Source organism: Anastrepha obliqua, chromosome 5 (genome assembly GCF_027943255.1).
Source record: "Anastrepha obliqua isolate idAnaObli1 chromosome 5, idAnaObli1_1.0, whole genome shotgun sequence".
Classification (NCBI taxonomy): domain Eukaryota; kingdom Metazoa; phylum Arthropoda; class Insecta; order Diptera; family Tephritidae; genus Anastrepha; species Anastrepha obliqua.
In genome coordinates, this window is record NC_072896.1 from 56,237,351 (window position 1) to 56,251,931 (window position 14,581).

Sequence of the window (14,581 nt, forward strand, 5' to 3'; positions counted from 1 at the left end):
AGCGCTTATCTTTAATGGATTAATTATTTATAATTAGTTCTTATGTAAATAATAATAATAATAAATCTCCGTCTTGGCTAACACAGCTTTTATACTTTTTACAGTCGCAAGTATGTAAAACAAGTCTTTAGCGATTTTTTGTGCTTTTGTGCTTAGAGTGGAGCTTGTTGCTGCACCAGCCAACCTGTCGTCTCCAATTATTCTTACCATAGTTTACAACGCAAGTCAATGCACATAAATATTACGTTGCACGTTGGCGACAACGATGTCACAATGAGTGGCATAGACTAGAATCAGACCCTGCAGCTCTCTTGGCATTACCATGTCATCCGAATGGATACAAACGTTTTAGCCAGCGAAAATTTTATTGCATAGCTTAGTGTTTATAATTCGCCACAATTCGCAAATGACGCGCACTCCTGAGGTTAGTCATAATCCCTTTGACGGCTAAAACGGCATCTTTGGAGAAGAAAAAACGGTAGAAATCGAGAGAAATCAACGCGAGCAAGTAAGAAAACTTCCTTGTAACAAAAATCCTTCAGCCCTCTCAAAGAATTTGTTCGACTTTCCAAATTACGAAAATGAAATTAAAACAAACAAAAAAATATGAAAAGCATAAATAATGAATCCACAATTATTACTGTGCAATATGGAAGTAAGTAAACATAGTTATTAAATATCTTCGTAATAGAATTTTCGAATTTAGTGGCCAATGTCCGTGAGAAAATGTATAAAAGACTCCTAAAATTGTTGGTACCTAACGATATTAGTACGGGCCTCTCAAGAAAATGTTTAATGAAAATGTTATTCATACCTATATGAAATAGTAGTGGCAAAGAAGTTTACACATTTAATATTTGGCACTCTCATAGAAAAACATTTCCTTTAAGAAAAATAGGCTCCTTCCATTCGCTATGTGTAAGCAAGTGGCGAATAGATGAAGCAACTTGTATAAATAAATATAAAAGAGCTGCCAAAAATTGCATTTGTTTGGAAGCACTTAATGGGTATTAGTAGACCGCGATCACACAGGGAAACATTCGTTGTTTCAACTTATGACTTGTGATGTTCGTGGTCTGTCAACACCCTTTGTTCACGTTCTTCTAAGTGTTGTTTTTGACTGTATAAACGAACGAGAAACGAACAATTGCAAGGTATACACGACGGAAACACTAATAAAGAATTCATAAAGTTGAAGTAACAAAATTTGCTCTGCATGACCGCTGTCTAATATAAGAAAAGAGTGTTGGCAGGGTTGCCTTGTCCTCTTTTCTCAAAATAAGAAAATAGTAACAAAAAGTATGTCTTAATAACTGATAGCTGCATGGGAAAGTTTTTTTTAAGCATTTTTGCATAGACTCTGCCCGTTAGCATAGTTAATAAGATGGGAAACTCTTTCATTTTGAGAGAAAGCGCGCCCATGAGGATGTTTCCAAACTTGGCAGCATTCACACATTATGAGATTTTGAACAGCTGATAGGCGAAATGGCAGGCTGCCAGAAGAAACGCGCCAAAAATAACTGACGAAAACAGTTTTTTTTTCTTAATGGAGAAATAACTTGTTGAAATTTTCATAACTATTTGTCTTAAAATTAATTCAATTGAAATGTAATAATTTGAATTGAAGTGAGTTTGCAGAATCCAAAGCTCGTTATATCCTTTTCGGCTTCTACTTTTAATTCGTCTTGTGTACATATGCATATGAATACGTTTTACTCGCACATTCATGTAATTTTATTGAAAACTGTGTATTGGTTTATGTAAAATTATATATACGTAAATATTCTATGGCTAAAAAGCGTAGGTAAGGGAATTGAATTTGAGTTTGAGATATTTTACAAAAATTAAAGGTAATCTCCTTTAACTTATTCTGTTCGTGGTTTAAAATTTTTTTTTGTTACCCACTTTTTGTGTTATATTAAAAAATCGCAATATGCCATGTACTTAATTATAACTTTTGTTTTCGTGTTCATTACTTTATTATTATTAAATAACTTTTGTTCAGTTTTAAATAATTTCCTTTACATATAAATTTTTAAATTTTTGCTTATTTAAGTACATATTTCATAGGGATTGTGCTTATTTGTAGTATATGTAGGTGTATACGAGTGATACAAGGCTATTGGGCAACCGCACACTAAATACTAACCTCAATGGTGGTGTGGAAACTAAAAATTCGCAATTTTTGTTCAAAAAATACCCAATTCATGTTTCTACCGGTGTGGAAATATTGGCAAATGTTATAAAAAATGCACATTTTTCAGCGCTCTCACATGAAAAAGAGTTACCCATCTAGTCATCTATGCCGTTAGCCTCTAAGATGTTACATAACTAAAAATAAAAGTGGGTTGTATTAGAAGTAATTTTTAAGCAATTAGTAAAAATAATTGTTTAAAAACTTCATTCATTCTGTTGTCAATCAATAAAATAAAAATTAACAATAATAAAGGAGTTTTAAAAGAATATTAAACTCAAACATTTCTCACAGCATAATATTTTTCACGAAAATTATAAACAAGTAATACGAGCTTGTGGTTAAATTTAGTGAACATTCAATATAGCGTGAGTGAAAAATACAAAATTTGTATTATATTAAGCATTACATTACATCATATGTTACTGCCCTCATTAAAAATAAAAATTTTAATTGTATTGTTACTAGGGTAATGTAATAAAATTATTTTAGAAATTCACTTCAGCAAAAATTAACTGTATGTATACTAAATAAAATGTTAGGTACATAATAGCAATACTATACAATTTTGTACATAATTTTCTAGTAGTGGGGAAATGTAGAGACTTTCATATCAACTACAGTACTGCACGCAAAAGATTGCCTTTCAAATCTGTTTTATTTTAGTTTTAACATGCATACATTTTCTACAAAAGGTTCTTCGCTTGTACTTCAATCACTGCATGTGTGTAGCTATTACATTTGGATTTGTATTAATTTGTGCGAGTGAACAAATGTACATACGTATTTTTTTATTGCTTGCTTATCATACGCATGATTACATACATATTTGTTTTTATCAGAATTGAAATGGAAAATTTAGGAATGCTATACTCGTAGATCTCATTTTCGGGTCCTTAGTGTCTTTCTTTTTTTGATGGTACATTTTACGTCTATTAATGAAGAATTTTTTTTATATAATTTTATAAAATTGTATACATATATATTATATATATGTATATATGTTAGAATTCATAGTAGGTAGTACATTCATACATATGTGTATGTGTGCTAAATACCATTCATATATTTTGGGCGGGTCGGCGAAACTTTTTTATTTTTTTTAATGGAAATAAAGTAAGTTGAAATTATTTTTGAAGCCTGATAAGTTTCTTCCCAGCCTCAGTACTGTGACAATTGTCATAGAAGCTACACACACATTGTTTACATGAATTACCATCTTGAACAAAAAGTTCCCGGAGAGTTCAAAGTTTAAGTTTATTCCTCAAAAGTGATGTTATCGCCTTCAAAGTTCTCTCTATCAATTGCAACGCACTTATGCCAACTTTTGACTCAGCTCTCGAAACATTTCTGGAACTCTATATCCGGTATAGCCATCACAGCCGTTTTCGATTTTCCAATTGCTTCCTTTCAGCTGTGAGAACGTGAGAAAAACATAGCAGGGAGCCATATCAGGTGAATTCAATGACTGTTGTCGTTTCATTCTCGGTCAAAAATTCACGGGTAATGATGACACACACTTGGACAGTGCATAATCTCGGTGCAAAATCTACGAGTGATTTTTTTGCAAATTCTTTCTTTTTTGAGGAATTGATTTACGTAAACGTCTCATAACAGGCAAATAATAATCCTTATTAACTGTCAGACACTCTGGCAAAAATTCGTGTGGTACAATACCATTGTCATCCACAAAAACTGTGAGAACCGCTCTCTTTTTTAACTGAAAACGACGTGGTTTCTTGGTCTTGTTTCATTCGGAGTTCTCTGCTCACGCACCTGATGTCTGGATTGCGTGTCGTACTCGTAAACCTATATCTCATCTCCAGTAATAATGGGTTGATCAATGATAGGTCTGATTCAGGCTTGGAAATCATGTAATTGGCGGTATCAAAGCGGCCCATTTTTTGCCTGAAATTCAGGTCCTTTGCAACCAACTTTGCTGCAACATGCTGCAAGCCAAAATATTAATTACAATTTCCTGAACGGATCCATAAGCAATATTCAAGTCCTCTGCCAACTTACTGATGGTTAATTTGCAGTTATTAATCAACTTTTATTTCTCTTTATGACTGTTTTCATTAGTTTTCGATATCGACGACCTGCCACTACGTTCGTCATCCTCGATGGACTCACGATACCTTCAATACAACTCATAAGCGGCTGTTTTCTTTAGAGTATCATTACTGAAGCAGTTCCCCAACATTTTTAAAGTTTTCGCACCATTAAATCCATTTTTAATGCAACATTTAATACAAACTCCTTGTTGCAAAATCAAATCCATTTTTAAAAATGTTAAAAATCAAAAACACGTGCAGAGGTAGATTTACTCAAGACGCCGTAGCTTCTGCAAATATCAAGCAATGGCGATAAAATTTTGGTAGTAATATTAATTACAGGTGTGGCAACCTAAAAAAAAACTTAACACAAATCAGTTGACTTAGAGAGGGAACTTTCGAGCAAGGTGGTATTATATATGTTGAACATTTTTTTGTTAATTGAGTATTTTAAAAATTTTCCTCAAACGACACAAGAAAGGAAAAATGTATGGTACAAGTTTCGTCACAAAAAACAGATTTTCGTCCTGCTGAATTTCATCAGCCACCACTTCGTCGTGCCAGTCATTGTTCGGTTATTCGCTCTTACCTATATCTATTTAGTGATTCCCCTTTCGTTATTTAATGGCAATGCAAGGCCCAATTTAGAATTCTCGCCCCAGTGAGCGCTACTCTTTTTGGGGGCTAAATGGTAACCTGTCATTAAAGTCCATATTTTAAATTTGTTCCATGTTTTAACACATTTAGGCGACACAAAATAGCTTCGACTTATCAGAACGGGAAGTTAATATGAAGTACAGTAGGTTCTGTTTTTATGCGGCTTTTTTTTATGCGGTTTTGAAATAGTGCGGTTTTTTTTTTTAATTACAAAATGCATGTCGACCTATCGGAAATTGTACATATAAACAAGATTCTAAACCAGCTAAGCAAAAACTCATCACAGATTACATCAGAAATGCTAACCTTACAAGTATGGAACCGACTGCATAACTATCTAGATCAGACGTGTACATTTCCTAAAGTGACGAAAGTGATTTTACGCCAAATCCTAAACGAACGCGCAACATGTGGGTATTGTCTGATTCTACTTCTGACTTAAATTTATTTTTCGATTCTGACGTTTCTTAAATAAAGATATAATTTTCAAAAATTCAATATTTTGTTTATGCGATTTTATTTAATTATTTCAGATTCATGCGGTCTATGGAACGTATCTATAGTTATAACATGGGACTAGTGCCCTTTTTTATGCGATTTTATTACATTATTTCAGATTTATGCGGTTTTAGCATTTGAAACGTATCTATAGTTTTACTATAGAACTAGTAGCTTTTTTTATGCTGTTTCTTGCGGAACGTATCTACCGCATAAAAACAGAACCTTCTGTATAAGATAACCCCCTTCATAAGCAAGAGAAATTTCAGCAAATAGCAGAAAAAATATGTGTATGTCATGTTATTCTAGTTTTAATGTTCATCAGACCTGAAGGACCTGTCATTAATTGAGAGGTTGCATATTTAATGGCATGAATCTATTATGTATATATCTATTTGTGTATGCATAAGTCCTTTTATACAAACTAATTTATTAATTCATTGTATATTTATTTCGGTTTTCATACATCCATTCATTTTCATTACACTAAGTATAACGCATTATTTGTATTTGTACTGGTAATATATGAATGCATATTGCATGTTTTTTCAAACTTTTAAATAACCCCATGCTAAACATTTCTACTTTATATATTTGTATATGTATCTCTATTTTCGAATGATTGATTTCTGCTACATGCGAATGAATTTATATCAACGATCAGTGTACTCGAGGTCGTGCTGCTTGGCTGGAACGGGGACGACGTTGCAGCGTACAAGAAGCGCAACAACAAGCAGCTTGCCATCGTCGTTGGGTGAAACGCAACCGTGTAAGTATTTTTTCAACATACATATTTTTTCTACTTCTCTTCAGGTAGTTATTACCCCGCAACTACCCAACTACTTTTATATTTCGATACTTATGTCAGAGAATATATCTATAAATATATAATAAATAGAGACAATTTCTTGCTCATGAAGAATAATAAATATCAGGAAAAATATCTTGATAAGTATTGCCTGCGTGAACTGTAAATTCGACGAAATTTTCACTGTGCGAACATCATTGAAATGAACGTAAAAGTTTGGTTTGAAGAAATTTGTTTTTCGCCATTTTATTTGTGTGCTAGGCTTCCAAATCGTGCTTAGTGCTTCCTTTGCACTAAAAGCGAAAGGATCCCAAATTTTGGTTTTTCCTTTTTTCCTTTTCTTTAGCAATTTTTTTAAGCGCTTTCATAGAATGATTGACGCCATCACACAATGCTTATTATCAAGAGATCAAGTGCCCTTCACACAAAAATTTGTTTCGATGTGGCTCGTATCTCTCAGGAAAAATGACAGCTAACCGGCAATAACTGATTGCCATGATAATGGGGTACCGGCCTATGTTAATTCGTTGCTGTGTGTCGTCGTACGTGTAAACATTGTGCACAAATTTTTAATAGTATGGCCCAAGGATGTTAGTTTAACCAGGTTTGGCCAATAACTATGATGAAAAAAAATTGTGAGGGGAACTTCGGCTACCACGCCTCGGGGGATTCGCCAGCCGAATTCAGTCGTTGTTCAGATGGCAACAAAGCAATACGAGTGAAGCTTGCTTTGTTTTGTTTCGTAATCTGCACAATAATCTCACACATATTCACACACTCGTCAGATCAGTCGTTGTTTAGACGACAACGAAGTGACATTGTGCCAATGTTTCTCGTATATCACTAACACAGCCGATTCATTATGCCGGCTACGTTAGCCCAGTAGCTGTCCTATAAGTCATCTCAAGCTCCTCGCACTCACGTATTTTGACATCTTGGTTCTTCCTTCTGATAATACGTTTCTCTTCCTTTTTCAGCTCCGGATATTGATCCCACATGGCTCATGTTGCGCTTGATCGAACGGTGCCGTTTTAGGCAGCATCTTTTGCTCTTCGTGCCAATTGTTTTCGGCTTCGCCAAAATCCGATTTCTTCTACGCCGGCGGCTTGCTTCATTGCAGCTTTCCGATGTCGAACATACAGCGGGTCCCATAAAATGGGCGTGATTCGTTAAAATGAAGAAGCTCAGCTTTGCTCTGTAATCTTTCGATACATTGGAAATAAACAGTATAAATGGAATTCCAATTCCTTCAACATTGACCTCAGAGTATTATAAAGAGTTTTCCCAGTATAAGAATCCTCAAAATCTCGCGCATTGCTTAAAAAGACATTGCGCCCAATACTGGAATTTTTGAGTTAGAACGCTATACTTTTGCCAAAAGTTCACATCGAACATGAAATTGTGCAACACATGTTTTTGTAATTCAAGCAAGCTCCTTCTTGGAATTACAATGGCACAATTGAGATCATCAGCAGACACACCTTAGGCAGTAATAGCCTTGAATAAATACCACCTTGATCAAAAAGGTCCCGGAATATATTCAGAAAACTCAAAATGCAAGTTTATTTCTCGAAAAATATATTATCGCCTTCAAAGTTCAACGGCGTTTCATCCAGCTCTCAAAACATTTTCGTTATAGCCTCAGAGCCATCGTCGATTTTTCCATTACTTCCTTTCGACTGTTAAAACGTGTTCCCGTAGTGGTTGTTTGACTTGATCAGAAACAGAAAAGAATCGCAGAGAGCCATATCAGGTGAATTCGATAGCGATTGTATGGTATTCGTTTTGTTATTGATCGTAAGTCCGCAGATAATGATGGCACCCTACGACGGTATGTTATCATGGTTAAAAACCCACGAGTTGTTTTTCTAAAAATCCTTTCTTTTTTGGCAAATTGGTTCACGTAAACGTCCCATAATGCGCAAATAATAGTCCTTATTAACTGTCTAACCTTCTTGCAAAAATGGGTAGTGTACAATACCGTTGTAATCCATGGTTTTTTTATGAAAACAAGTTTTGCATTTTACACATCAAAAGAGCAAAATTGTGTGGAGGAGTTCTGGCACAGATGAGGTTGCGGTAATGATGTGGGGTGTATGACAGCTGGTCACGTGACAAAATTGCAGTGTATTAATTCAACAATTAATATGTTTGCTTATTTAGGTATTTTAAAACGAAATTCAAAACAAGGCACCGACATGCTGGGGTTATCAAATGATTACTTTTTTCGACAAAACAATAATCCCAAGCATAAATTATTGTTTCTCTATAATTAAACCCTATTGAACACTTTCGGAGGCTCCTGGAAGATTACTGTCGACGAGACTACCAAATTGGAAACTCTATGCCCAATTGACTTAAGGAAGTGCATACATTTGCACGCAGAAGTTTATATATTTTCTGATTTGTAACGGTTTTCGGAAGGCGCCACCTTCTGTATTCTCTATATCGTGCAGTCAATGTGAGACTGAGACTGGGCTTAGTCAAGGCAGATAAACATTCGCTAATTAACATATCATTATGAAATATCCTTAACTTGCCAGTTTCTTAATAATGAAGCATTCAATATATTTTTACACAGATTCAAGATGCATCCTTGGGCGGCTCATCTGATGACGAAGACCTCTTAGGGGTATTACGAGGGCCCAGTACTTTTGCGAACGCCTTCCTATATGTGGGTCTCGGTACAATTGCTTTGGGTTTGGTAATAGCATTTGTCGGAACGGGAGAAAAAGGCTTCAAAACAGTGGAATTGCGCCTCATCGGACCTTCGTTAATAGGTAAGTCCAGTAGCAAAAATCCGTCATTGTCTGGCTCCGCTGATGACACTCGAAATGGTAGAAATCAATTTGCGTTAATATTATATTTGCAAAATGACAGACTAGTTCCGAAAACAATATTTCGACGGGAGTGGCTGTTTCGAACAATGAACCACACCACAGAGTGGGGATTTTTTGACACATATTGTTCAAAAATAGCTACAGTATGCAGTTTTAATAAATTTTTTGTTTCTTTGCACCGTCGTAACTACCATTGAATGTTTATCTACGTATGTATGCATGTATGTATAATATGTATATTATGTTGTCAGTCGGAATAATTTAAAATAATAATATTATATAATGGCACATTTTCTGCATTTTTAATTCAAAGGATTCCGGTTCAAGTGTATTATTATAAAATGCAAACAATAACTTAAACTTCAGTACGCACAAAATATTAATGACGATTACAAAATGAATTATTTCTAACTGTACAATTCAAATATGGTTTGATATAAAGGGCTTTCCAGGTGGTTATTTTGATAAAAGATCAATGGTTCCGTTGCTTGTGTGGCACGTAGCGCCGTCTTGTTGAAAATAAATGTTGTCCAGATCAATACCATCCAATTCCGGCCATAAAAATCGTTAATCATCTCTCGATAGCGCAATCCATTCACCGTAACTGTTGGTCCAGCTTTATTTTTGAAAAAGTAAGGTCCAATAACTCCGCCGGACCATAAACCGCACCAAACAGTCACACACTCAGGATAGAGAAGCTTTACAACTTTTGGATTTTCCGAACCGCGTATTCGACAATTTTGCTTGTTGACGAAGCCACCGAGGTGGAAATAGGCCTCATCACACAAGATGATTTTTCGATGGAATTCCGGATCATTTTCATGCATTTCAACGACCCAATCAGCAAAGACACGACGCTGTTGATGATCGGCCGGCTTGAGTTCTTGTGTTAACTGGACTTTATAAGCCTTAAGACTCAAATCTTTATGCAAAATACGGTGTAATGACGTTTGTGGAATGCCTAATTCCAAAGAACGACGAGGAATGGACAAACCTGGGTTTTCTTCAACACTTTCGGCTACAACAGCAATATTTTCAGCTGTTCTTGAGCAACGTGCACGGGTTTTATTCTTCACATCACTAAATTGTCACAACGTCCAACCTGGCATCCAATACAACCAATCACATCGTATCCCAAGATAGAATACTATGGGCGATGAAAAACTTTCAACCATACAAAACAGCCGGCCCAGACGGGATATTCCCAGCCATGCTGTGGAAAACTCGAGAAACGACGATTCCTTGGCTGGAGGTCTTTTTCAGGAAAAGCCTTATGCTAGGGCATATTCCAAACGGCTGGAGGAGGTTTAAGGGGATTTTTATTCCCAAAGCTGGTAGACGCTGTTATGATACAGCGAAAGATTTCAGACCCATCACCTTATCCTCTTTTATTCTCAAAACTCTCCAGCGATTGCTGGATGTATATCTCAGGGAGAAGATTACAGACACAACGATTTCACCATCTCAACATGCCTACCTCAAAGGAAAATCCACGGAGATAGCTCTTCACGAGGTTGTAAGTACGATTGAAGTGCCATTGAAAGGAGCATAGAATACAAAGAATACTCACTAATCGCTTTTCTCGACATAGAGGGGGCGTTCAACAATGTTAGCACAAGATCCATAATTGAGGCTCTTAGTATGTTAGGCGCAGACATAAGTCTCAACGAATGGATAGAGAACATGCTTAAAACTAGAATAATCATCGGTGAGGTAGGCAGCAGCACGGTAAAACGCTCTGTCAACAGGGGAACCCCTCAGGGAGGAGTCTTATCCCCTCTACAGTGGTTACTAGTTGTCAACAATATACTTACCAAATTCAACCGAAGGGGAATGAAAGTAGTGGCGTACGCGGACGACATAGTGCTCATGGTTTCAGGAGTGTTTCCAACCACAATCCGTGCGATTATGAAAGGAGCTCTGGTATTACTAAGCAATTGGGCACGGACTGTGGTTTAAGTGTAAACCCGAGAAAAACTGAACTGATGCTATTCACTAAGAAAACCAAGGTACCGAACTTTAATCTCCCAAAACTAAACGGCGTTAGTCTAACGCTAACCCAACAGGCCAAATACCTAGATGTTATCCTAGACCCCAAACTCAGCTGGAAGTCCAACGTAGAGTACAGGGTAACGCGAATATAGCACTTTACACGTGTAAGAGAATGTTAGGTAAAAAATGGGGTCACAAATAAAACTAACCAATTGGTCCTACACAGCCATTGTAAGGCCAATACTAACATATGCCGCACTCGTCTGCAACAGAAAAAAAATACAACAAAACTAAGCTGAACAAGGTACAAAGAACAACGTGTATCTTAACTACAGGAGCGCTTGGCACCAGTCCTACTGAAGCGCTCAATGTACTAACGCATCTGCTACCATTAGATTTGCAAATCAAAACAATCGCTACTTGCAGCGCGGCGAGACTCAGAGACATAGGAAGCTGGGCAACAAGGTTGTACGGTCACAGTAGGATTCTCCTACAAGGACCCTCGCTGCTCAAAAACAGATCAGGCTACATACACTGTTCCCGAACTTTAAGAAATACTTTACGGTGCGTTTTCCACCGAGAGCCGAATGGAGCGAAGGGAAGGTGATTGGAAGATACGATATCGAAATCTATACCGATGGTTCTAAGATGAACTGTGGTGTGGGAACTGGCTTCCGCTTAACCTATCTCAGTCAATTCGTCTTCCTGTCTATGCCAGCGTGTTCCCGGCAGAACTGCTGGCGATCAGAGAAGCATGTAAATCACTAAAACTCTACAAGGAAGTTGGTGCAAGAGTAGCTATCTTCTCAGACAGTCAATCAGCTATAAAGACCTTAGACTCCAACTCCATTTCATCCAAACTAGTCTTACACAGTGTTGCCAATTTAGCGACTTTGTCGCTAGAAGTGACGACTTTTGCTTGAGTCTTGGCGACAAAAAAAAAGTTTTGACGACAAAAATGATTTAGCGACTTATCTGGCGACTTTTGAAGAGCAAATCAAAACCGTTTTAGATACTTTTCTGTCAACTTGATTACCCGTGAATCCCCTTTACCTTCCATACTCAGTAACAATTTACTGACTATAGATAAAATAACGCACTACCTATTGGTGTGTTATCGTCGATAAATTATCGACCTTGTTTCACGCAGTTGTAATGAGTAACCAAATTATTTTTACCACTGATCACATAAGAGCAATGCGGTCGGGGAATCCCCGGATTTTATTATGTTCTGTACGTGAAGCAATTGAATTGATATCGGCTCAGTTGATTGTTTACTATCCTCTAGCGTCCTTTTTAATTCATTTTAAGTAAATATAAAATATGGATTTACCTCTGAAAAAAAAGCAGTACGTTCAAAAGTATCAAGATGTATGGGAAACACAGCCTGAATTCAAGGGATGGCTGAAACCAGTCTTTGGAGATTCAACTAAAGCAAGATGTCAAATATGTGTAACAGAATTTTATGCTAAACTAAGTGATGTTAAAAAACATTTAAAATCTAATAAGCACAAACAAAAATTGGATTTAAAAAAACACAAACCATTTTACCTGTGAAAATTGCTCCGAAAACTACGGTTAGAATATCAAGCAGAGCGGAAGGTGCCCTTTCTCTATTCATTGCTGAACATTGCTCCATTTCAACTGTAGATCAAAAGTTGTTTTCCACTGATGAAAGCGCTAAAAACATGCAATTACATCGTACAAAGTGTACTAACATTATAACCGAAGTTTTGGCCCCATATTTTACGCAATCATTGGTTCACGATATAGGTAATCAAAAATACAGTGTACTAATAGATGAATCCACAGATGTATCAGTTTCAAAAACACTAGGAATCGAAATAAGGTACTATAGTATAAAAAACCAAACCATTAGATCAGCATTTCTTAAGCTTGCCTCAGTGGAAACTGCAGACGCTCAAAACCTATCTGCTGTTCTTGTGAATTCTTTGAAAAATCTTAAAATCCCAATGGCTAATATGGTAGGAATTTGTACTGATAATGCCTCTGTAATGGTCGGAGTAAATAATGGTCTTTTCGAACTGCTCAAGAGAGAATATGGCTTATCACATTTGGTATTGATTCGTTGCGTATGTCACTCTCTACAACTTGCGGCTTCACACGCGTTAGTAAATACTATACCCAGACACATAGAATTTCTTGTACGGGAAACCTACAATTGGTTTTCGATTTCTCCCAAAAGGCAAGGAGAATATAAAAAAATTTATGAAACGATAAATTGCGGGAAACAGCCGCTAAAAATTTTGAAAGTCTGTGCAACTCGTTGGATTTCAATTGAACCAGCTGTACGCAGGATTCTGGAGCAATGGGAAGACCTAAAGCTACATTTTTCACTTTCAAGAGTTCAAGACAATTGCCACACAGCTGATCTTTTGTACCAGATGTATTGTGACGACTTAAGTCAACTTTACATGTTTCACCTTAAGCATACTTTAAAAGACGTACAAATAGCACAAAAAGCATTTGAAGGTGAAAACAATGACCCCACAAAATTACTCGACACTCTTATGTTTCTCATACAATCGCTAGGAAAAAACATAGTTTTTCCAACTGTTGATTTGTTGAGGACAATAGTTCCGAACGAATGTATGTACGCTAGTCCCCACCTTGGCTTTGCATTTGAACAGAAATTGTTTCAGTCAAGTTTGCCGTAAGAAAATAAAAATGATTTGAAGAAGAGATGCATTGAATTTAGTCTGAAACTCATGAAGGAGATTCAACAAAGACTACCAAGTAATGTCGCTATTCTGAAAAAAATGTCGTTGTTAAATGTTGAAGAAACATTAAAAGTAAATAAAAATAATGCAATAGCCGATGTAGCCAAAGAATTGGGTTTTAATGACGATTTCAGAGATGGTATGCTGCAAGAATGGCATAATATCAACTTCATTAAGTGGAATAACCAAACACTGTTCAATTTTGGAGTGAAGTTTTACAGTACAAAAATGCCGCAGGAGAGAATCCTTTTTCTTTGATTTCAAAACTGGCAATCACTATTCTATCCTTGCCACATTCAAATGCCGAAGTCGAGAGAGTATTCAGTTCTATGAACATTATAAAAACAAAACAACGCAACAGAATGTCGTTAAACACAATTAATGCACTAATTCTGTTGAGAGATCAGTTAAAAAAAACAAAATAAAGATTGTACATCGTTTGAAATATCGCCGGAAGTGCTGCAACTCATTGGAACCAACAAAAGTTATTCCTTTACAACGAAACCCGTTGAACAGCAATATCAGTTTTTAGACGACATTCAACCCTCTACTTCAACTGCAACTTTATCAGATGAGCATGAGACTGAAGAATTATTTAATTTACTAAGTGAAGACGATGAAGATGAATAGCACACATATTTTTTGATCTGATGTGAAATTGGAATTTAAAGAATTTATCTGATCGTTACAATGATCATAATATACTTAATTAAACATTAGGCATTAGATGTACAAAAAGATTTGTTATGTATGATTTCTTAATTTTATGCTAATATATAATTTTCTTATTTTCTATA

The 14,581-nt window shown here is 36.1% G+C and overlaps 1 protein-coding gene across 2 annotated transcripts in view; it reads left to right on the top strand.

Annotated features, from left to right (window-relative positions):
- The window catches only part of LOC129248218 (uncharacterized), a 138,047-nt gene that overhangs the window by 113,217 nt on the left and 10,249 nt on the right, over positions 1 to 14,581 (top strand). For both annotated transcript variants that reach the window (XM_054887685.1, XM_054887686.1), the window contains exons 3-4: positions 6,068 to 6,172; positions 8,793 to 8,991. In XM_054887685.1, coding sequence (XP_054743660.1) covers positions 6,068 to 6,172; positions 8,793 to 8,991 — 304 coding nt within the window. The remainder of the gene's footprint in view (positions 1 to 6,067; positions 6,173 to 8,792; positions 8,992 to 14,581) is intronic.